The sequence below is a fragment of the Melanostigma gelatinosum genome (assembly GCF_949748355.1).
Source record: "Melanostigma gelatinosum genome assembly, chromosome: 1".
NCBI lineage: Eukaryota > Metazoa > Chordata > Actinopteri > Perciformes > Zoarcidae > Melanostigma > Melanostigma gelatinosum.
This window is the reverse complement of record NC_136634.1, coordinates 9,014,357-9,036,174: the sequence shown is the minus strand read 5'-3', so window position 1 is coordinate 9,036,174 and position 21,818 is coordinate 9,014,357. Positions and strand designations below refer to the sequence as shown.

The 21,818-nt window shown below is 42.0% G+C and overlaps 2 protein-coding genes across 4 annotated transcripts; both read right to left on the bottom strand.

Annotated features, from left to right (window-relative positions):
- Window positions 1-90: 90 nt before the first annotated feature.
- On the bottom strand, window positions 91-8,031 carry nat10 (N-acetyltransferase 10). Its single transcript, XM_079278197.1, has 29 exons — window positions 7,912-8,031; window positions 7,553-7,678; window positions 7,340-7,431; window positions 7,053-7,224; window positions 6,839-6,961; window positions 6,694-6,755; window positions 6,338-6,452; window positions 5,577-5,684; window positions 5,283-5,416; window positions 5,096-5,189; window positions 4,895-4,993; window positions 4,664-4,800; window positions 4,111-4,235; window positions 3,782-3,932; window positions 3,284-3,380; window positions 3,052-3,168; window positions 2,696-2,797; window positions 2,534-2,608; window positions 2,329-2,445; window positions 2,071-2,204; window positions 1,938-1,986; window positions 1,751-1,847; window positions 1,550-1,657; window positions 1,294-1,466; window positions 1,083-1,202; window positions 905-1,003; window positions 721-794; window positions 558-638; window positions 91-472 (listed from the first exon to the last, which is right to left on the bottom strand). The coding sequence occupies exons 2-29, from the start codon at window positions 7,664-7,666 to the stop codon at window positions 340-342; spliced, it is 3,102 nt and encodes a 1,033-aa protein (XP_079134323.1). The 5' UTR covers window positions 7,667-7,678; window positions 7,912-8,031; the 3' UTR covers window positions 91-339.
- A 999-nt stretch (window positions 8,032-9,030) lies between these two features.
- Window positions 9,031-17,526, bottom strand: caprin1b (cell cycle associated protein 1b). 3 transcript variants are annotated; one of them, XM_079279596.1, is made up of 18 exons: window positions 17,394-17,526; window positions 16,128-16,286; window positions 15,874-15,936; window positions 15,682-15,768; window positions 15,335-15,573; window positions 15,153-15,235; window positions 13,412-13,624; window positions 13,243-13,295; window positions 13,061-13,159; window positions 12,236-12,385; window positions 12,051-12,159; window positions 11,915-11,976; window positions 11,732-11,824; window positions 11,143-11,289; window positions 10,668-10,821; window positions 10,334-10,513; window positions 9,691-9,797; window positions 9,031-9,586 (listed from the first exon to the last, which is right to left on the bottom strand). In XM_079279596.1, exons 2-18 carry the CDS (start codon window positions 16,284-16,286, stop codon window positions 9,500-9,502), a joined length of 2,085 nt encoding a protein of 694 aa, XP_079135722.1. In that variant the 5' UTR covers window positions 17,394-17,526; the 3' UTR covers window positions 9,031-9,499. The 3 variants fall into 3 exon arrangements, with proteins under 3 accessions (XP_079135722.1, XP_079135720.1, XP_079135721.1); XM_079279594.1 differs by having other exon boundaries at window positions 12,236-12,421; window positions 13,076-13,159; XM_079279595.1 differs by having other exon boundaries at window positions 10,334-10,510; window positions 12,236-12,421; window positions 13,076-13,159.
- Window positions 17,527-21,818: the final 4,292 nt, after the last annotated feature.

Genomic DNA, 21,818 nt, shown 5'->3' with positions numbered 1-21,818 from the left:
AGAACGTTTTTACAATAACCTTTAACATACTGGATAAAATATTTGTAATAACTGAAAGTAAATGATATCTATTTAGTACAACAAGTGTAAGTGTGTTATTTTCTGCTAATATACAGAGTCTGTGCAATGTTGCACACATCATAAATCAAAGCAACAAACTTGTCACAACATACTGTAGAAATACAGATGAACCCGGTGAGAAAGTTAAAAAAAAAAAGTCTAAGAATAAAAACACAATATCAACAGATATCCAGGCTTTGGGGTGCTGTCCAAACTACAGATCATGTTGATTCTGCTTTGAACCCCCACACGGTGCTATCAGCGCAGCTGTATTTACACTCACGCCATCTTTCCAAATTTGCCACGCTTGTCTTTGCTCTTCTTGAATTTGCCGTGTTGCATTTCCTTCTTTACTTTCCCGTGCTCGGGAGCCCCTTTGGAGTTTCCTTCATCGTACTTCCTCTTCTTGTCACTGTTGGGAGTAGTACCGGTATATCATTACAAACATGTTTTTACAACAAACACACTTTTGCCAAAGATCCAAAATAACACGATACCTCTTGATGCTAACAACAGCTGTGTTTCCTGCTTTCTTCAACACCTGGTCCCATTCCTCCTCATCTCCACGGATCTTGTACCTGTAAATACAAAAGGAAGTCATTGCAGCTGCAGTAGACATTGCCAATTCATAATGCTTCAAACTAATAACCTCATACTCACTCTTCCATGTCCATTTCCTTCACTTTCTCTACATCCTGCTTGTGTTTCTCATCAAACTCCTGAGCTGCTTCTTTCTGTTGGTCACAGATTCATTCTCGCATGAGAAGTTGAAAACAGCAAATGTTTTGCATTTTTGTTTGATAAACGACTAACAGTTTTGATCAAGTCATTGTTCAGCACGTACCAGATCATCAGTAAGGCTTCTGACAGTCGGCTCCATGGAAACATCTTTTGAGGTCGCCATCTCTGCCTCAATGGCTTTTTCTTGGACACTGGTGAAGACCTAGGATCGTAAACATTCAAAGTATTAATGTAGTTCCAATAGTTTTAAAGGCAGCTTTTAATATGTATCATGGTCTTACTTGCACACATTTCCGGATCAAGCGGTTGAAGAGTCCCATGAGCTGTGAGCTTGGGAGTCCAATTTCCTTTTCGAGCTGATCTACCGATTTGTGCTGTAACCCTATACCCAGCAGTAACGCCTAGAAGAAGAAAAACAGGGAAAATCAACACCCATCGCAAGAAAACTACTCATGACAAGGAAATCAACATAACCAATGGGGGGGAACTTACACACTGTCCGACTGAGAGAGAGATGTCACCCAGCTGCTTGAGGAAAAACAAGCGAGCGACTGTGGGGATCAGGTCCATGATGAGGTGGTAGTCCACCATGCTCCTCGAATACAATTCCAGACGCTTGAGGTCGTAAGGGCTGAATTGGGAGGCCAGCTCAGAGCTCGTCAGAACTGTGACGGTCAAAGAGAAGTTAGATCGGGTCTGTGAGACGCAGAGGGAATCTGATCAGGGTTAGTTAGTAGAAGAGTCTTACTGCTCGTCTCCTCCTTGGACGTCTTGTTCTGCAGGACGCTGAGTGACAGGCTTGGATCGAAGCGGCTGAACTGGTAGGAGAGGAGAGACAGGAAGCGCCGACGGAAATCTAAAGGGAACAAAAAACTGTTCGGTCAAACTGTGATAAGTTGAAACAAACTAGATCTCCAGAGGCAGTGCAGGAGAAGTTGTGGAAGTTCACCTTTCCAGAAGGCAGAGAGCCACTGGCTCTGCTCTGTGACTTCATCTGTGTTCAGCTCCTTCAGCATCACACAAGAGTGCTCTCCTGTCAGGTCATTCTACAGACGACCACACACACACAACAATAATGTGACAACAGCACAACAGCACAGTGTACATACACATAGAACTGTATTTGTTATACTCACAGGGGTTTGTCTCAAGTAGACTGGAGTAAACCCTGCTTTCTTCCAGAACCTGTCAGGTTGCAAAACACATTTTTGACATTTAATAATCTGCAAAAATATTACAAACCCCTTCTCCATATTAAAGGAAACTCACTTGAGCAGCAGTGTAGTAAGACCAAAAGAAACTCCGAGATAGTCCAGTCTCTCTGCTCTCCTCTCACTCAGCTTCAGCAGCAGAGGAGGGAGCTCCTTCCGTGGAGTGATCACCTCCTCCAGCAGACTGACAGCCTGTCAAGAGACAACAACAAGGCCGATGTCTAGTGTAATCTCTAAAATGTGTTTTACTGTAGTTACACTTCGTGTAAGGAAATGGAGTCTTTTAGATATAGCTGAATACATTTAATTGTATTACCTCGCTGCTGACGGAGGTGATCTCATTGTGACTCGGCTGCGTGCTCTCATCCATGGTGGGAAACTTGCCCTCGTAGTACATCTGCAGCAGTTGGAGAGCTCTGGAGCCGTAGCCCATCTAGTGGACAGGTTGAAAACCAGTTACATACAGTACACCCTGATTAGTTAAAAGGTGGGTGAACATGCTGAGGTAGGCAAACTCTTACCCCTTGGTAATCTGGATTAACAGCAATTCGCACAACTCTGGCTCCAGAGAGGCTGCCAAAATCTGGGTCTTGGAACTACAACGAAAGGAGCAGAGGATTTGATGGATGTTTGGAAACGTGAGCTGTAACGACTTTGTCAAAAGATTCATGACCAGTGGGCACCTGTTCTGACACCGTCCAGGGAATGAGGTCACCAGAGGCCTTCTTTCCTCTGGACAGACTGTTTAGGATGGACTGCCGAGATATTTCTCCCTCCAGACACACCTGAGGGAGAGAGAAAAACCAATACAGTGAGTCAAGTCAATAAACATCACGAATGAAAAGATACAAGCAAAAAAAGAAAAGAGGGAGAGGCTAAAATAGTTTTTGAATGCTTTAAGTGAATAAGGAATGTCTGATTCGGTGGAGGACTTTCCTCTTATCACAGAGGTTTGCTTTCAAATGAACGGCATGGCCTTCGCTCTGGTTTCATTGGGGGGGGGGGGGGGGGGGGGGGGGGGGGGTCTGGAGTGTCTTACCTGCACCACAGCGAGGACCTCAGGTAGTGAGTTCTGCGTGGGAGGAACCGGTGGCAGGAGACAGAAAAGGTGATGTGCCGGAGCATCGGACAACATCTGCAGGTCATTTGGTGAATTCTGGACCCAAGAAATCATTTGCGTGAATAAACACGAGAATGACTTCACACCGTGTGGAGGACATTGTGCTCCTTGAGGAAAAGCAAGTTATGTGAATACAAACGAATGACATCACCTTATAGTGCGATGCCACGTAAAGGGCCATCAACCTCTGCAGGAAAGCCTCCGATGCCTTGTGGTAACAGAAGAGCGTGTCTCTGTTCACGTAATAGCTGAAACGTGTGGATTAAGGACAAACGCAGAAGAAACTAAAACTTGTTTTGCTTTAGACTATATATTTAGACATATTGTATCATAAAAAAGACATGCATCATTTCATAAAAAAAGTAATGCCTGTATTAACTAGTATGTTGCAAAAAAGTTATAGTAAAGTATATTAAAAAAAGTTTGATAAAAGTCATAAAATACAGTATGTTGAAAAAAAAGCCATATTATATTATGTCACAAATAAATCTCTCTCTATATATATATATATATATATATATAGTACTTCATAATAACGTCATAGTATAGTCTGTCTATGTGTCACACAAAATCCGTAGTACGAGATAGCGGTGACAGGCCCGGTCTAAACCGGGGCTAACATTAAGCCTTTAAAGTGCACGAAGGATACAGGTCACACGTCTGAGGAAGTGGGCAGCCAGAGATGAGCCTGGGTATGTTCAGACAGTCGAGACAGAGCAGGTCATTCAGCCACTTCTCGACTGCATCCCCTGGAGCGTAGCGAATAGACTCGTGAAGAAAAACCTCATGGAGAACGCGAGCTGTGAACAGAGCCGGAGAAACAGCAGTCAGTCCATCCATCTCCTGCCCAGAGATACTTTAACTGCTTCACTTCGTGCAACAACTCCCTCCCAACCCAGAGGAAGCAATCCACCGTTTTCAGAGAAACATGGCAGTTACACAGATACACAGATAATACAAAAACGCCGGGATATTTACCGGCTGCCAGCCTCTCTGTGGTGATGATCCTGTTCAAGGCTGCCATGGTCTGCTGACTGTCGGCACTCTGCTTCCTCAACTGCTGAATCAGTTTGAGGGAAAGAGAGCGGCCGGTGCCTTCATACCTGCAGAGAAATGCAAATAGCTTGAGCTGACACGAAGAAGAAATTCACGAATCAGCGGAAATATTAACTATTTCAGTAATTGATGAATTATAATCACTGGTTGCAGCTTCTCAAGCGTGAATGTTTTCTTAGTTCTACGATACTAAACTGAATATATTTGGAGTTTAGACTTCTGGTCAAACAAAACCAGCAATTTAAATTTGTTAACTTGGGTTTAGGAAACTGTGAGAGATATTTATACACCAAACAATGTATCGAGAATATGTTTTGCAGCCGTACAAATATTACTGATAAGTATTGCTTCGACATCACTGGTCATAAAATCCATATTACTAAAAATAGTCTCTCCAAATGTCTGTGTGTAATCCTTCTTGGACCAAAGCAATGTTGCATTTGATGATGCGATATCATCCAGCCCCCTTACTGACCCGTTGATGGTCGAAGCCATGAAAACCAGATAAGGCCCCAGCAGTTTCTTAACCAGAGGAAGAGGGATGGCCGCCGCCTCGTCAATGACCAGCAGTTCAGCCTGGCCCAGCTTCACTGCATCGCCTGGGTGAATGTACTGTGGGTCGCACGGACAGGAAGAGATATGAGTATTTCACTGACGACTGTAAACACAAACAAGAAGCGGAGAAGAGCGGTATGGTCTTGTTTACCTGAATTGTCTGTCGGTGTTCTTTGAAGATGTTCACCCGCACCACAGCTTTGTTGAAGTCTGGATTCAAGGACTGGATGATATCGTAATCAATATGCTCCTACAAATGCAATATATATATATATATATAAATATAAACTGGTTATTGCCAACACCATGAATGTACTGCCGCTGATCGAGAGAAGCACCTCAGGCAGGTTACCTGATAGTGGAGCGCATCAAAGCCTTTGAAGATGAATTCAAACATGGTGTGGAGGTTGTCCGGGCTCGGTGAGGTTACAAAGATGTTGGAGTAGCTGTAAAGAATGTCAAACCATCATTAGCAAAAGCACGTAAGACAATGTAATCGATAAAAATGATCATTTTAATGACATAAAACTAATCTGTACCCAAAAGCCACCGCTCCAGCCACAGCCAGCCCCAGTGCTGCAGACTTGCCTCGACCACGGGCAGCAGTCATAGCCACGGTGCTCCTCAGGTTCTTCTCCGAGGTCGCCTCAATGAACTTCAGCAAGCCTTTAGCCTAGAGGGCAACACAAGCATCGAAAGTTATTAATATTACGGCTGCTGAGGTGCGATGTCTATGGAGCATTGTTGTGATCTGTCAGTGTCGTGAGTGAAAATGTTTTTAGTGCATTCATTCAAAGTTGACTTGGTAAATGTCTTGAGTGAGAGGTCCTGACCTGGTCCATGGTCCTGCAGCATTCCACCAACACACCCACAGGCTGCGTGTCCTTAAGGGACTCCTTCAGATCCTTCAGCTCTTGTTCTCCTGGAGACAAACCATCCTCCTGAAGGGGAGGAGACGACGGGTCAGGCATCAAGAAGCAGCAAGTAGGCAAACTTCATAAAGGATACGGATTTTTTTCTTTAGCTTATTATGAAGTAAATGCTGATCGTTTAGGTTGGTTCCCGATAAGCCTGACTTCAGCAATGCAACTCTGTCTGCCGCCAGGCTCGAAATGAAGGCCCAATTTACGGCACAAAGGCAGTGAGTCAACCATTCGTAACGAGAACGGGACGAGGATAGTGATTTACTTCCCCCCGGTAGCTAGCTTTAGCTAAAACCTGTGTAATCTACATTTTGTACAAACAAGCAGTGAATTGTGCTTTTTGATTTTATTGTTGTGGATCTACATTCGTGCATATAGATAAGCAGTGAAACGATAAATGAAGCTGAAAGATGCCTGCCACAATTTCCCTGAGCCAAAGAAGACTTTATTAAATATCTTGTTGTTTTTCAACCAAATGTTCAAAACCCGGTAATATTTACTTTAAAATGATATAAAACAGAGAAAAGCAGAACATTCACATAGGAGCTCTGGAAACAGTAAATGTTCTTCACATTTAATTGATAATTACTTAAACATATAATGGATAGATTATTGTCTGTTGATCAACTAACTGATTGAACAAAGAGTTGTTTCTCCTCTATTATAATTACCTGAGTCTTCGGAGGGACAGGCTTGATGTTCGCCATGTGGCTGGAGATTGGCAGGACGTTGAGTTGGTCATCGATGACAACACAGTTTTTGCAGGATGCAAGTGACAGAATGAATCTAGAGACAGTGGAACAAAATGAAAAATAATTGTAAAACCGTTACATAAAAGATAAAAGTCATAAAATACAGTATGTTGGAAAAAAAATATATATATATTATATAATATATATATATATATATATATATATATATATAATATTTTTTATATATATATATAATATTTTTTATATATATATATATATATATATATATATATATATATATATATATATATCATGAAAGTCAGAGGAGCACTTACCTCTCATTGAACCGTCCCACCACGTCCTGATGAGCCTCCGTCCGGTATCGAGAGTGTACGTCCTGGATGAAAACAACCAACATTCATCCTGAGTGAAGCAAACAGAGTTTGACGTGTATGGAGATGGACCAGGTTATGGTCTTACCATAGTCATCGTGTAAAGCTGCTTGAGAGAGTTCATTGTCCTGAGCAGAATCACCACTATACCACCTCCTTCTACCGTCTCAACGGTTCTCGCCAAGAGATTGGGAGTGAGGGCTTCAAAGTCCTTTGTGGCATAAAAAAAACAAAAGAGTTTAAGAGTCAAATACATGTATTCTACAGCAGTGGTTCCCAACATCTGTCCTCACGTAACTCACCTGCAGGACACACATGCCGTAGGTGTTCCCCAGGATCTTGTGCGTCTCGTTGTAGTAACAGTATCGGATGTTGGTTGCCGCGATGAAGAGTTCAAACGGGTCATCCTGATTCAGATTCAGAGTGCCAGTTTTTACCTTCTTCTGCAGCTGTCTCATGCGCTTCTTCCGATTGCTGTTTCAGACAATTTTGACAAATTAAACACCCTTCTTCCGTTTGACACAATAAACGGCAAACAGTTAAATCTCTTGAGATGAGTTTAGTCTCACACACACACACACACACACACCTGCTGAATCCCAGTTCTTTCTTGTAGCACCAGAGTACAGACGGTCGTGCTTTGACGGTTGCTTTAGACAGCATGTGATGCAGAATCACAACCTGGATCAGAGACAGATTTAGTAGGTTTCATTCCCCATGTAAAGAGACGTATGTAAACATGCATTGAAAGCTAATTTAAACTGGCAAATGTGCCTGAAAAGAACAGGGAGGGAAGGATTACCTGATCTCTCCCGCGATCTCCCACCACCACATATATGGTCCGATGGTGCAGAGCGACACCATTCTCTATCTGGACACGAATCCTGTTGTCCACCTTCTTGCGGACTGTCGCCATTGTTCACTGCCACTGAGGGAAGTCAGAAAAAACACATGTAGAAGAAAACATCAGAGATACAGTACGACAGTAAACGTTGTAGAACCACCCATAAAGTTACGTCAAAATGAAATGGGGAGGAAGGATTGAATCGAGCTAACTTGCTGCCAAAACAAATGGAGAGTTAACGGCAACAAGGAAACCAAACTCTTCCACAACGCGATGAAGAAACACAGAACTAAACACTTCGTTTCTAATAAAGTTACCTTCTGTCACACAAACTGCTTGTTGTTCAATCTTCATACAATTCAAACAAGTCCAGGGCTGAATTTTACATGCACGCCATCATGCTGTTGATACACTCACGTGGAGACATCGGTTCACGGAGGACCCCGAGTGTAACGTCGTATCTGTGCGACGGGTTCCGGGACACAGCGATAAATACCCTGAATTTAGTCTGACAGGTGGAATTCTCTACAACTGAAACGATTAGACTGAAACTGCAGCTATCTATCTATCCATCTATAGATCTATCTATAGATAGATAGAAAGATAGATAGATAGACTTTGGGTCCATACAGACAGATACATAGAAAGATAGACACAAACCTCGAAACAATACATCGATTAAGTATTTTTTTTAAGCAATTGTGTCAAAAAATTAACCTGTTATGTTTAAAATGTGAATATGTTGTGGGTTTCTTTAGCGTGATCGTATGTAGTTTATCTCCGGGGTTTGGACTGAGTGGGTGGTCAACGAGAACAATTTTAAAACTGTCAACCATGGTTCCATTTTCGGACATCATTTTGTCGAAGAGCAACACAATGAACCAATCGACCGTGGCCTGTTGCTTCATTTACCTTGATGCTTTAAGAGGTGTGACGATGATTGGCATTTGGGATCCAGAATGACGGTTTAAATCGAGACTGGTAATTCCAACGACGGCGGCAATTCTGCCTGCGAGCAGTCGCTCCGGGGATAATAACCATGACTCTCCTCATGAGCACGCGGCTGTCTGTGGCAGCACAACTTCCAAACACGTGAACAATCATTTTTTGGTTTCTTCAAAGCAATTGTCGGGAATTTAATGCAATGAATCACATTTATCTTAACTGCCAAATTAAACTTAAAACTGCTTATTGTCGCGGTTAAATAATAATAAATAATTTAAAATGTACAGCCCGTTTCTAAAGTGATTTGAGCAACATGTTGCTGTATCACAGGCAGCTGAAATATAATGCAATAAATGAACCATTCAAAATAAGATAAATGAACCCAGAGTACAGAGTAATCATTAGAACAGATAATGATCCACTGCAGCATTTAGTAGTCGACACATTTTCACCGACTCTTGTTACTGTACAGCAGAGAGCTGAGGCTGAAGCATGGGGTATGCAACACAACTTTATTGAAACTCTTGAAGCAACATCAATTTACAAACAAGGAAACGGGAGCTCATTGAACATAAAACGCTTTCTTTTTTTTAAAACCAAAATGACAGAAAAATAACCGAGAAGGGGAATAAACTCCCACGGGTTGGACCAGCAGTGGCAGGTGCATTTTTTTGTACAAAAAATAACTTATGAAATCTTTCAAGTTTACAGGAATATTGTTAACACATGGTGTTATGTAAATCGATGATTGGATTTACAACTCTGCTTGTGTTTCAGACTTTAAATGATTTAATATTTCCAAATATCAAAGCAGGCATTACTTTGATTTAAAGAGACAGGAAAAATACCACTGATGAAGAATTTAAAAAAAGAGAGAACATGAGTGAGCTTGGGCAAATGCAATCTTGAATTTTGAGTGTGGTGCAAGTTAATCAGTCACAGTCATTATGAAAGGCCTTTTCAGGATCGTATCGCCTGAGTGCTGCCTCTCGACACTCCTCTGGGTCCCTGACCAGCTCCACGTTTGTAGTTTGGTTGGTAACCATCCTTGAGCAACAGAAGGGGGGAAAAGACATTTTAGAAACTACTCCTAGAGACAGCAAAGATGACATTAACACATCGAGTGTGAGGTCTGAATGGCTCTTTCATACCCTCTGATAATTCCCGTTTGAGTAATCCCGAGGTGTGTTGAACTGAGTCGGTCCATAACCAGAGTTTGGAGCGTTGGCGAAAGGAGGGCGATAACCATCGTAGCCACCTAAAATAGGAAGAGTTTAACACTTAAAATGCTTCTCTTGAGATCAACAATAAAAGAAACTCTGGCTCTTTAGCCCCTTTCAGACATGCATGCAATTTTACATGACAACAAGCACATGTGTCACTTTAATGTAAGTCACTGTTGAGTATCAACTCCACAAAAACATAAAACACATAAAAATATTCTAAATTAATCAGAATGTCTTAAAATGAACTTAAAGGCAACAGCAGCATTAGGTTAAATACACTCAGAGGAATTAAATTCACTTCATGTTTCTTTTTTAAGAGCACTGTAATATTTATCATTAAATGCAAAACAATAACATTTAACAGTTGAAAAGGTGCAAAGATTCTTCTCATGTGTTTGCCCTCATCGTACCTCAAAAGGTGGTAAAAACAAAACAAAAAACCTGCACAACAACAACAACTCGCTTTTGGAGCCGCTCCAAGTGGCCATTCCAGGAACAGCAGTTTATGGCACTTTGGCGTTGGCTTCATTCTTCAGCACTAGAGGTTGCAACTTGGTTGTGAGCTCACCTCTGAATCCGTTCGATGAGCCTCTGTAGCCGTTGATCATGCCTCTGGCATTGCGAGGTCCACCGCGAGACATGCCTCTGCTGTTGTAGAAGGACTGACCCTGCCTGACGAAGCCTGGGCCCTGCTGGGGAGGCTGCTGATGGCCTCCTGACTGGTCTTGGGAATGGAAGGCACCAACTACTAAAAAAACAAACAGAGTTGGTTTGCCCCAGAACAGCTGCAAGTCAACCTTCAGTCAAAGCTGAACACACTGTAGTTACATAAAGGCAGGAAGGTAAATCTGGCACAATCAATCCAGCAAGTTCATAATGAAGAAAGCTTAAAATCAGCCCACCAGATTGCAGTTGTTCTGACTGCATCTCGGCCTCCTCCACAGGAAGCTGCGACTGGCTGCTGAAGGCTTGGTTGTAGCTGTCCTGGTATTGGCTGGCCTGGTTCAAAGCCTCCGTCTCATTAGCTGGTGGGACCGGGGCATTGAGGTTGAACACCTGAGAGGAGGACAAGGGCCACATTGTGATGAAGCCAAAACCAGAGGAAAGGTCACGGGCTCGTTAGGAGTAAAGGCCGTTACTCATTATTTCCTGGACATAGCCGCTTCACTACAAACCCATGCAACTGCAATATGATGAGAGGGCACTTAAGGACTCCACAAGCAATTCCTACTGGAAGTCATTGGTGATTTTCTATATTAAGTCCTGCAGAGACCTTTTTTAACTACACGACATGTCAAATATTCACAATAAATGCTTTTAATATATATATTATTTGACAACGTGGGCAATTCTTCAGTAATGTTACGAGTTTCTTACTGTCTGCATTGACTGGAATGGTGCAGCGTTGACGTTGATGCCACTGCCTTGTGGAGCTTTGGAAACAGGCTGGAAAACTTGCGTTTGAGAGACGGGCGAGTGAGCTGCAGAGGGCGGAGGCTGCTCCGACGACAAGGACATGGAGGTCTGTCGAACAGGGACCACACAAGTTCAGCAGGCCGAAACGTTTCTCTACGTCATTTATTATTTAAGTGCAGTTTCACTATTAAATTCCATTTCTTTACATTTTCTGGGCAGGATTTTAAAATGAGATGAAGATATGATTCATGTTGTTAACTGAGGTCATGTCCTTGGTATTTTCCCCGACTATTTAAATAATTTAGCAACCTTTAACTAAATACTTGCATCAGTTGGGCATTCTACAGGCTGATTCCAGTAGGTTTAGTCTGCTAAATACTGTCTCTGTTCGTATGCTTATGCGGTACCTTGCTTTGAGGATTATAAATATGTTTTGATCATTGTTAAATTTAAAAATATGAATGTTAAATAAGACCTTTGCCCAAAAAAAAATGTCTCAAGTTAGACACTAGTTACACAAAGAGACTCTTTCACAGAGCAGCATGTTTACCTGGATGGGGTCGATATTTTCTGTTGAGGGTCGAGGATCTGGCGTGTGTGAGGTCTGATATGTGGGGGGCGGAGTTGGGGAGACGATAGGAACCTGAAAACAAAAGTAGAAATGAAACATATTCTCTCTCAAAATGTCTTTAACCACACAATCAGTGTTGTCCATTCAAGATTGATTGCTTACTTGTGTGGGCTCAGCTTGGACAGGAACAGTGTTGGGTTGCGATAGCCGGGACTCTGGGTGAACTAAGAAGATCAGTATGATGTAGTATGATGTTAACACAACACATCAGAAGTAAGTTTCTCTTTGGAGAACATACCCGGAGGACACACCATCTGTGGTAAGTCCATGTTCTGAGCAGGTTTCATCGGCTGTGCTGAGACAATAGCAGGATCGATGGGCTGTCCGTCAAACTCCAGCATAGAGTCCTGAGAGCAGAGATGTGATGAGCAACAGTGCTTAATTATCTACAGTAAACAGTCGTTACTAGCACACAGCTCCCACCTGCATGAAGTTGTACGTTCCCTGCATCTGTTCCATTAAGTCCTGCACCACCTGCTTCCTGACTATGGGGTCAGAGGGCGGCACAGGAGACACCAAGTTCAAGGGGTGGGTCTCCAGAGCAACAGGTGAAGCCGCAGGCTGCTGCTGCTGCTGCTGCTGCTGCTGCTGCTGCATGGCACCGACTGCCTGAGAGCGGAAGACGGGCAGAACAGGTGAATAAGGACCATACATCACGAGGTGTAATTGAAAACTGGTATGGAGCTTTTTGGATGAGAGTTACTAACGAGCTACGAGCATGCACGAAGGTGTTTATGCTCAACGTGTTGTTTCAAGCATTCTCTTAAACGCCAGGGGGTGTTCAACAAAATATTCTAAACTTGTGTCTCATATCAAATATTCATAGACATACTTTGACTTCTTACTTTACAGGGATTGAAATAAGGCGATAAGTATCTACAACATTATAAGTTCTACAGATCTGATTACCACTAACAAAACCGGCCAAATGGATAAAACATCTGAAAATGACTTTCTAGCCTGCGTCTCTTCTTTCACTGTCAAATAAGGCAAAATATATTTTTTAATTCTTTCAGAGTCTGATATGATGCACTGATGAATGCATCTAATCTGAACATCACATAACCAGTTTCAACATGAAAAGGCAGATGTCACGTGATAACAGCAGCAGCCACATTGCTTATTTGAGTAAAGAGTATTTTGTTGGTTAATAAAACATTTAGTTTCTATTATTGTGGCTGCATCTACAGCAGGAAAATATTCATCAACACAAGAGAGGAAAAAAAGTGAAAATCCCAGAAAACCAACATCCCTGCAGCGTACCTCTGTTTCCGTGGTCCACTCATCGCCCTGCTCCTTCTCACTGCCGCTGTACGGGCCGTCTGGAATGAACTGTCTGTTTATAAACTGGAGGGAACAAAATAAAAAAAATCAGCACAAAGATAACATCAGCCCCAAGACTTTACTGGAAAGAGGAAAATGAATCTCACCTCTGTTGTTTCCACCGCAATGGAATCTGTGAACTCCTCAATTATTTCAGTTTCTGTAAAGAGAAAAACTATTTAGAGAATGCAGAGCCGATATCGTTACGGCTTCATTACATGAGCATTTTTTTAAAACAGTGAGTTTAATGTCATGACTTCGGAGAGCGATCAGGACCTGGATCAGCAGTCTGACTCTGCTCTTCTGCTTCTGACGATTCAGCTGCTACAGCGGGGGCTGATGCTGCTGCTGCTGCTGTCACAGCCGCCGCCGCCACCGCTGAGGCTGGCTCTTCCTCCTCCTCCTCACACACTCCGTTTTGGTGAGATGGAACCCGGTCAAAGTACCCACTCAGCAGAACCTGGTCCAAAGTCTCTCTCAGTGCCTTGTCTAGGAGAGGAATAATATAGTGAGCAATTAAATCAAAAGCAATCCATACAAATCACAACAATCTGTGGAGCCCACACTGTCACTAACAGCTCTCCCTGAAGAAATATCTAATATTTGGAAAAAAATGTAAAAATATTTCAGAGAGTAGCAGACACAAGGGTAAATATCCAGGATGTCAAACTGATTCAACAGTAAAAAACAGGTTAAAAAACGAAATAAAAAAGCTAAAAGCCTACAGATCACAGTGTAAAGGTGAAGCACCACATCAGCAGGTGATGTGAATGAAGGCACAAGATCATTTAAGTTCAGCGAGCAGCCGGACTTCACAATGCAGCAATCAAAGCTAAATAGAGTGTTTATCAGTCCCAAACTCAACATTGTGAGCATGACAGAAAACAAAATAAAATATCCACTTTGAGGCCTCTGAAAACTTTGTTTCAAATCGTTATAATCATCTATATAATTCAGTACTTCAAATGAAATCAGCAAAAGCAATAATCAAACCTTAACGGTTCTATGTACAGGACACAGAGTATTAATATAGAAGCAAACAACTAATTGCAATGTAAAGGTATAGTGGAGTAAGTTCGGGTTCTCTGTGCTTTGTTTACATAGATCTGCATTTTAATGCAAACAAGTCTCTTTGTTTTGCTCGTCTGGATAGCTAATCGCCGCCTCTCTGCATTGCACTCTTTTTGGCCGGCACCGCTGATAATAACCTAAAAACTACGGCAGCATGAACATAAATCGATGATTTTAGGAAATCCAATGGGCTAAAATGTCCTAAACTGTTGACTGATCAGATAATAAATGATACTATAACAATCGTGACTTGTGATTCACTAGAAAGTACTAGAAGAGCCTTTAAGCTCACTCAGGCTTTAGTAAGCAGGTCAGTGTTATTTCCTTTACTGCCTCAGGCGTCAGGCCAAGAAGTCTGCTGCCTGAATAAATATCACCCCGAGTCCCCAAGTGAGTGAGGTGAATGTGTTGGCCGGTGTCACTAAAGCGAACTGGGTCACCAGTATCCTAAAGTGGCTCCAGAGATCTGACCAGTGGAGCCACAGGCGGCAGGGCCACTGGCACCCTGCCCCGCTGCTGAGTCAGGGTAAGTCCACAGCGCTCAGCCCCCCCAAGCAGAATGCAGCACTGCGAGTCCTGAGGCCGGATCGCTGAGAATGCAGTACGCCCATATCCCCGAGCCCCGGTTTTTCACATCACAACACTGCACACAAGCTGCATTAACAAAATACAATGCACATGCTACATTGACATATTAAGACTGGTTCGTGGCCTGCAGTGCCTTATGACTAGAAGGTCATGTTTAGATCATTTGACAACTCTTTTTTTGTTTAAAACCTTAAAATCGTTCTCAGAAATTCCCCAAAATGATTAACTGATTATCAAAACGGTTGCCAATTAGTTTTCTAAGTGTGTGCTGAAAATAATAAGCGAAAGCAATCATTGACAAAATATTGAGCTTGACTGCTCGCAATCATTCGTAGTCTCCGAATTCAATTTCACTTACATGTTGTCCCGAGCACGGCCTTGTCCTTCCCCTCCAGCAGGTCCCAGAGGTGCACAGATGCTTCTTCATACTGGTCGACCAACCTGCAGGTGTAGAGATAAGTTGAACAGATCCTCTTGTTAAAAACTAAATCAAGTCTTTTGCATCTCAACCTCACCCAGGTATCAACGTCTCTGACCTACCTGACGTTCCGGTCACGGTCTGGCCCCACAAGCTTGTAGAACTCATCAAAAGCTGCAAGGTCTGCGTCCGTCAGCGGTGGTGAGCCGCCGACTCCCTGCTTCAGGTCCTGCCGCACATTGTCCTCTCCCAGCCGGTCCAGAAGGAACTGCAGCTCCAGAATTGTCTTCAGCCTCCTTTGCTCTGCCTCCTCCCGCTGCAGCTGCTCCCGCCGTGCGGACTTCTTCACCATCTTCTGGATCTAGTGATAATATACATGAGCCACAATGAAGTCAAGTTACTAAAAGTCAGGGTGGAAACCACTCCGAGGGAACATTTTCACACAAAAAAAAAAAGCAGTCACACTTACATCTTGTCCCAGTGTGATGAACGTCTTCTGCAAATCGCGGCCAAATTCCAAGTTATATGTGATTTCCTGGAATTTGGTGAGTGCATCCTAGAAAGACAAAAGGAACATGACACATTACTAGGTTATAATACGCTTAAAGAATTACAGGATTTGTTCTTATGTACAAAATGATGAAGGCTTCAATGCACCCACCAGCTGGTCCTGATTGAGACGCTCCCCTTTATCCTTCCTGACTTGATAGTCATCCAGTTTACTCTGTAATAGAATACATGTTCTAAATGTTAATGCATCTTAAAAATACAGACCAATTACATTTTTTAAGGCCCTTCAGCTATGGATTGCTTCTGCGTGGGACACCCGTCACGCCTCATACTGTACACAACAGAGACGTAGGAATGTCGTTATCAGGAAGGATCTGGAGACAAATGGCTCTGGACTGAACTCACCTTTTTCTTCTCCATGTTGCGGACCTTCTTGTCGAGGACACACAGCACTTGCTTCATAACTTCGGGCTGTCCGCCAAAATTGCCCATTGACCCTGGAGCGGATCCCACATCTGGGCTGGCAGACTGCACCGTCGTATTTGCATTCATCGCTGAGGGCATCTGGAAATGATGAAGTGTGAATGGTTATCTTCTAGTGGTAATAAAAAGAGGCCGTTTTTAAATGTGTTAAATAGAAAGCAAAAGATATTTGGATGAGCAAATATTATCTGCAGTTACTCCGAGTTGAGGTATCGATACCAATATCAGGAGATAAGGTTGGATCATTGTATTCTTAAAACGTCCATCATAGTTTATAAAAGCCCAAATCAACATATTCAAATGTGTTTTGTTTTCAATTTACAAATAGTCCAAAATCTGAAGGTAAGAGTTCAGTCTTTTCAAAACAGAAAATAAAAACACGGACGAACCACCAAGTGAAGCTGGAACCTGTAAAAAGATGTCTTGGCCGTTTTGCTTAAACAATAACTTTTACTACTGTTTATAACATGTGTTGCTGGTTGATGTCCTTTCAGTTTATTGGTCGAGTTATGAATCATCACTTCTACATCAGATTGCATGACACAATGGGCCAAGACGAATAGATTGACAGATACAACTATCACCGGAGATTACACATGTATTAACAACAGTAAACATCGTAATAAACGGAATAACGAAAGTGGTGGAAGCGGCTGAAGTGGGAATTAATGGCACAAGAACAGCAAGTAACAACTGTAGTAACTCTGTACTACAGGTGGTGCACAACTGTAAGCGATATAAACACAAAATATACACGAAATATAGATTCATAACTAAATAAGTCCACCAGTCTTACGACCTCCCTTAAGCCTTAAAACCCATTTATTTATGGCAACTCGCTAACTTTGGTCTGAACTGTGTGTGAACTGAGGAGAGGACGGATTTTAACCACGCAATTATCTTTTTCTCAATATTTTCACTACAACTGCAGCCACAAAGATGTGTCTTCGACAGCAGCTGTGTGGCTAACATTCCCCCCAATAGTGTGGTCAGTTCGTTGTTGTTATCTCTGAGGTTTGGTAAAATGGCCCTTGCCGCACAGCCGTTAGCACAGTCAGACCATTGACTTAGGTTAGCATCTTCACGCATTGCTAGCTTGGTTGTCTGGTAGCTACAGCGACGCGTGCTAAACCAGCAGCCGGACGATGAGCGGCGTTATCTCGGTAGCACGACTACGGGTTCACCCACCTTGATGGTATGTATCCACAGGGGAGCTTGCTAGCGAATTGTACGAAACGGTCAAGTTGTTATTATTGTTGTGTTGTTTTATTTTTCTCTTTCACTCTAGTGTGGGATCCGCCCCGCCGGCCTCACCGACAAATGAGACGGTGCGAAAGACTGAGAAAGTCTTTATAAAGGCCAAGGTCCGTTTTCAGCTGTTGAAGATATACCTGTACAGAAAAAACCCCAAAACAAACCCTGATAAACCGTAGATTTATTTATATCAATATTTTCATTTATAATACGAGAATATGTAATGGAGTGTTTAATTACAGGCTAACCTTCCCGCAATTAAACATTATGAAGCTGCTATTTCTGATCAGGCAAAAAAGTCAACAGCCGCTTGGCAGAAAATCTGCACAATCATTAGCTTTGATTAGGCTATTCTATTCTAGCTCTCTGTGCCATAAACAGTATTTCTTTCTGCAGCAGCTGTCCCAACCCGCTGTAAGCATGTGCTGGCATAGTTCACAGCTGCCTAATTACACACATTGCTCAAGACAATACATGACTGTATTATCTTTTGCACATCAGTTGGAAGTTAAAGTTCAATGTTCAATTTTAGTAACTGCTTTATAAAGTATAAAGTTGCAACCAGTATGGCAAAAGTCTAATTCCAAATCCAGAAACCAAACACACAACTAAAACCAATATATAAATGTTTTAAGATTTCATTCATGAACCAATAATAATATTAACAATAACAACAATAATCACAGCAATACAATACTACATCAAACAAGTCTAAAAGTTATTTTTGAAATATAAAATAGGCTGCATGAAGTGTCAGAAAGATCTAGGGGCTGTTTAAGTCACTCTGAGTCAGCCAGACCTGTCTGGATTATTTTGTAAAACAAATGTAATACATCTGAAATTGTAATAAAACAATATATTCATATTTAGTTTAATTATGCTCAGAAATTGTCTATACGGTTGGTTACAATTGTTTTTCCAGAAAAATTAACAAGTTAACCTTTTTGTTCATCAGGAGGGTTATTGAACACTCCTTGCCTTGTGCTACCCATGTGGTCTGCCCTTTATGGAGAAATGTATCCATGTCCAGATGATGTAAAATTCACGATTGAAAGATTATCCTCGCAAGGTTGCTAGTTAAATTCGCACATCTGTGTGAGAGAAAGTGCACATAAATATGTTGCTGAAATCTTGATGTACAGAATTTTCTAATATGTTATCTGGAACATATCAAAGAAATATCAATCTGCCAGTTTTACAACCACAAAAAAACCATCTGCATCTCATGCATCCCTGTTGTCCTTACTCCAAGTTGACAAACTCTCCCGAAAAACAAAGGACATTTAAAGATGCAATGCTGATGTTTCTCACCTTGTGAATTCATAATCATATAATTATCTGTGCAAACGCTTAAGTCAATGTCAAGTCTCAAATGAACATAGCTGGTTCCAGACATCGTGCCAATGCTGCTATCTGTACTGCCACCTTAAACCAATAGGTGTCAGTAAAGCTCAGCAGTATGTTCAACAACAGAAAATTATGCAGTAAAATTGATTAGAGAAAATGTTCAGTTTATGTGCATCCTCTGACTCTGAATTATGTAGACTTACAATCCTTTTCTAATGAATTGACTGACAAATATACTATTAAGAGACCAAAACATTTGCTTGCTTCTACATACGTGGAATAAATGCTGAAAACAAGGGAACACTTTTTGGTATTTAACGTTTCCAATATATTTGGGGCTGCATTTATATTTTTATGTTTTAGCTTCATCTGTGTTTTAAGGGGAGCACACTGACCAGAGGAATGTGAATCCAGCTTTCTTTTGTTTTGCCAAATACAGGAAGCAGTTAACATGGCAGCACAGCTTTTTAATTGCACTGTTCCACTGAAAGTGTTTTCTTTTCGGGATAATACTGATAATGGGAGGATCCCGAGGGTAAGCGATGCTCCCTTTCAACGAGTGACTCATTTCCGCAGCCTGCTGTATTTCAATCAAACAACAACACTGTCCACCGGCCATTTTCTAACAGAATTCCAGGGTGTTTCCTCGTCTGACCTCTGATCTTTACACCTTGACATTTTAAAACTTACAATCAATCTCACAGTCATTTAAACCCATGTGGAAACAGTGAACAATAAAACATCTCCACTTCAGTAGACCTGTGACCGTTTAGGAGGAGGGCTTTGAAACAGTTGCCAATTATCTCTTCACTTCAGATTAGGCAGGAAGCGGTCGGCTTTGCGGTTCCAGAGTTTGTGCTATCAGAGCGTCAACAGTACATCCACGATGCCTTTATTTCAGGAAATGGGCCTGCAAGTTTGTGTCCAGATAGTCCATGATGTATGGATAACCATCTTTGTTCCATTTGTAATTAATAGATCTCCTTGAATCTCTAATGATTCAGCAAGATGGTGGATAGTGGTTGTATATCCTGCATCAGCCTTGCTATACTTTGCTATTCAGTAGAGTACTTGTGACTTTTAGTAATTCACATTATTTGCTGAAATTCAGCTGTTTGCTTAGTGCTGACGCTCATTTTCCAGCTGCCCCTCGAATTCCACACTGCTTTCAACTCCATAATGCTCTCAGTACCAAACAGGCAAAACAGGAAGCTGGACATGAGTGACACCACTTCCCAAAAGGTTGTCTACATTCTTAACTGTTTGCACCCCAAACTCCACTCCTGTTTTAGCCATGACATAATATGAAGTATTAAATATTTACAAATCTTATTTTAACAATTCAAATTTCGACATGAAGCTTGAACTCTCATGCTGGTGACATTTAGGGAGCCAAAGACACAGATGAGGGTTTTATCGCCGAATGACAACAAGCTAGTTTTTATGGTAAGCTGTACTCCTATCATACTGAACCATCTGGAGTCAACCTGTCAATCGGGGAAACCATGAGAGCGGTAGCATCATGCAAGGGTGTGTGTGTGTGTGTGTGTGGGGGGGGGCTACAAAGTGCACCAACCCCCCAGGAAAGCTTAATTTGTGCATGCCAGTTGCACATCCTCCGGGCTTTCTCAGTCAACCCCACAGGAAGAAGCGGATGACTTGGGTGTCATGTCAGTACTGACTTTCTCTTCTCTTGTTTCTCGACCCTTTGGAGGGTTGAGACATCATGGCACTGATGAACTCCACAGACAATCAGTTGTGTTCATAATTACAAAGACTTTTGTGCAAACAAACACTGTACAAACCTCCTCAACTTTATTTTAAATTCCTGCTGATGCCAAGGATTCAAATATGCTCAAGACACGGGAGGAGATGTTGAAGAATTAACCTTAAAATCTCAATTTGTAAACCAACATGGATTAGATGTCCTTAAAGTGCTAATAAAACATGGATACTTGAAGGGCTACATTTCCATGACTAGTGCAAATTCTTTGGGTGGAGGAACAGTGTGATATGGAGAGCTCCAGATCAGCTGCTGACCTTGTGGTGAGATTGTTTTTATCAGCTTTGAAGTTAAAGGGGTGGTTTTAAGAGTGTGGACATTTTTATTTATAAGAAGGAAGCCATCATAGTTGTTTTGTTGTATAGACATTATGTGAAAACCGAGCAATGGAAAACTTTTCATTTGAAGGACAATTTAGTGATAATTCAGAGTTGTATCTCTGTCAAGCTGCTCTGCTTTCCGTATAGCTGGCAGAACACAGTGTCATGCTCACCTTGCTCCTGGGCCTACTCAGTTTGGTATCTATCCAGTGAGCCTACACAGTCCAACAACTGCCCAAGGGTGCATTCAGGCTGAATTTAGAGTTTGCCTGCAATCTTCCTCTGTTGCATCTGGCTGAGGAGCTGACTGTGGTTACTGGAGTTGAGGTGCTTTATCTCCTGGCCCAGTCCAACTGCTGTTTGTGTCCCTCCCTCCTGCAGGCAGCCCCGAGGCTTTGGCAGCAGATAAGAGAAAGAGCCCACAGCATGCTCTGGTTTGAAAAAGGAAAGGCCGAGAGGACACCGACTATGTGGAAATATCATTCCATTCATTTCTCACAGAGACGACTTTCAAAAGAGCTTATTTTGGGGGTATTTCAGCATTAGTCTTCTGCAGGTTTATCTTGTGATCCAAGAGCTATGTAAAGAAGACAACCCCATAGTAATATGGGTAAAGAATTGTCAAGAGATTTCAAGAGATCCGGAAAGTAATTACATTTACTCAAGAGCTGTACATACAAGCTGTACTACTTTAAGTATATCCTTTTTATTTACTTTCGCCCACCACTCAACTACATCTCAGAGGGAAATATTGTACTTTTTACCACGTTCATCTGAAAGCTACTGGTGAAATGGCAGATTATGCATTCACAACTTTCTAAATGTTCTTGCTTCAACCACACAACCCATAACATGACAACTGCTGATTGTGCACAAGGGCACTTTTACTTTTGATATGTTAGGTATATT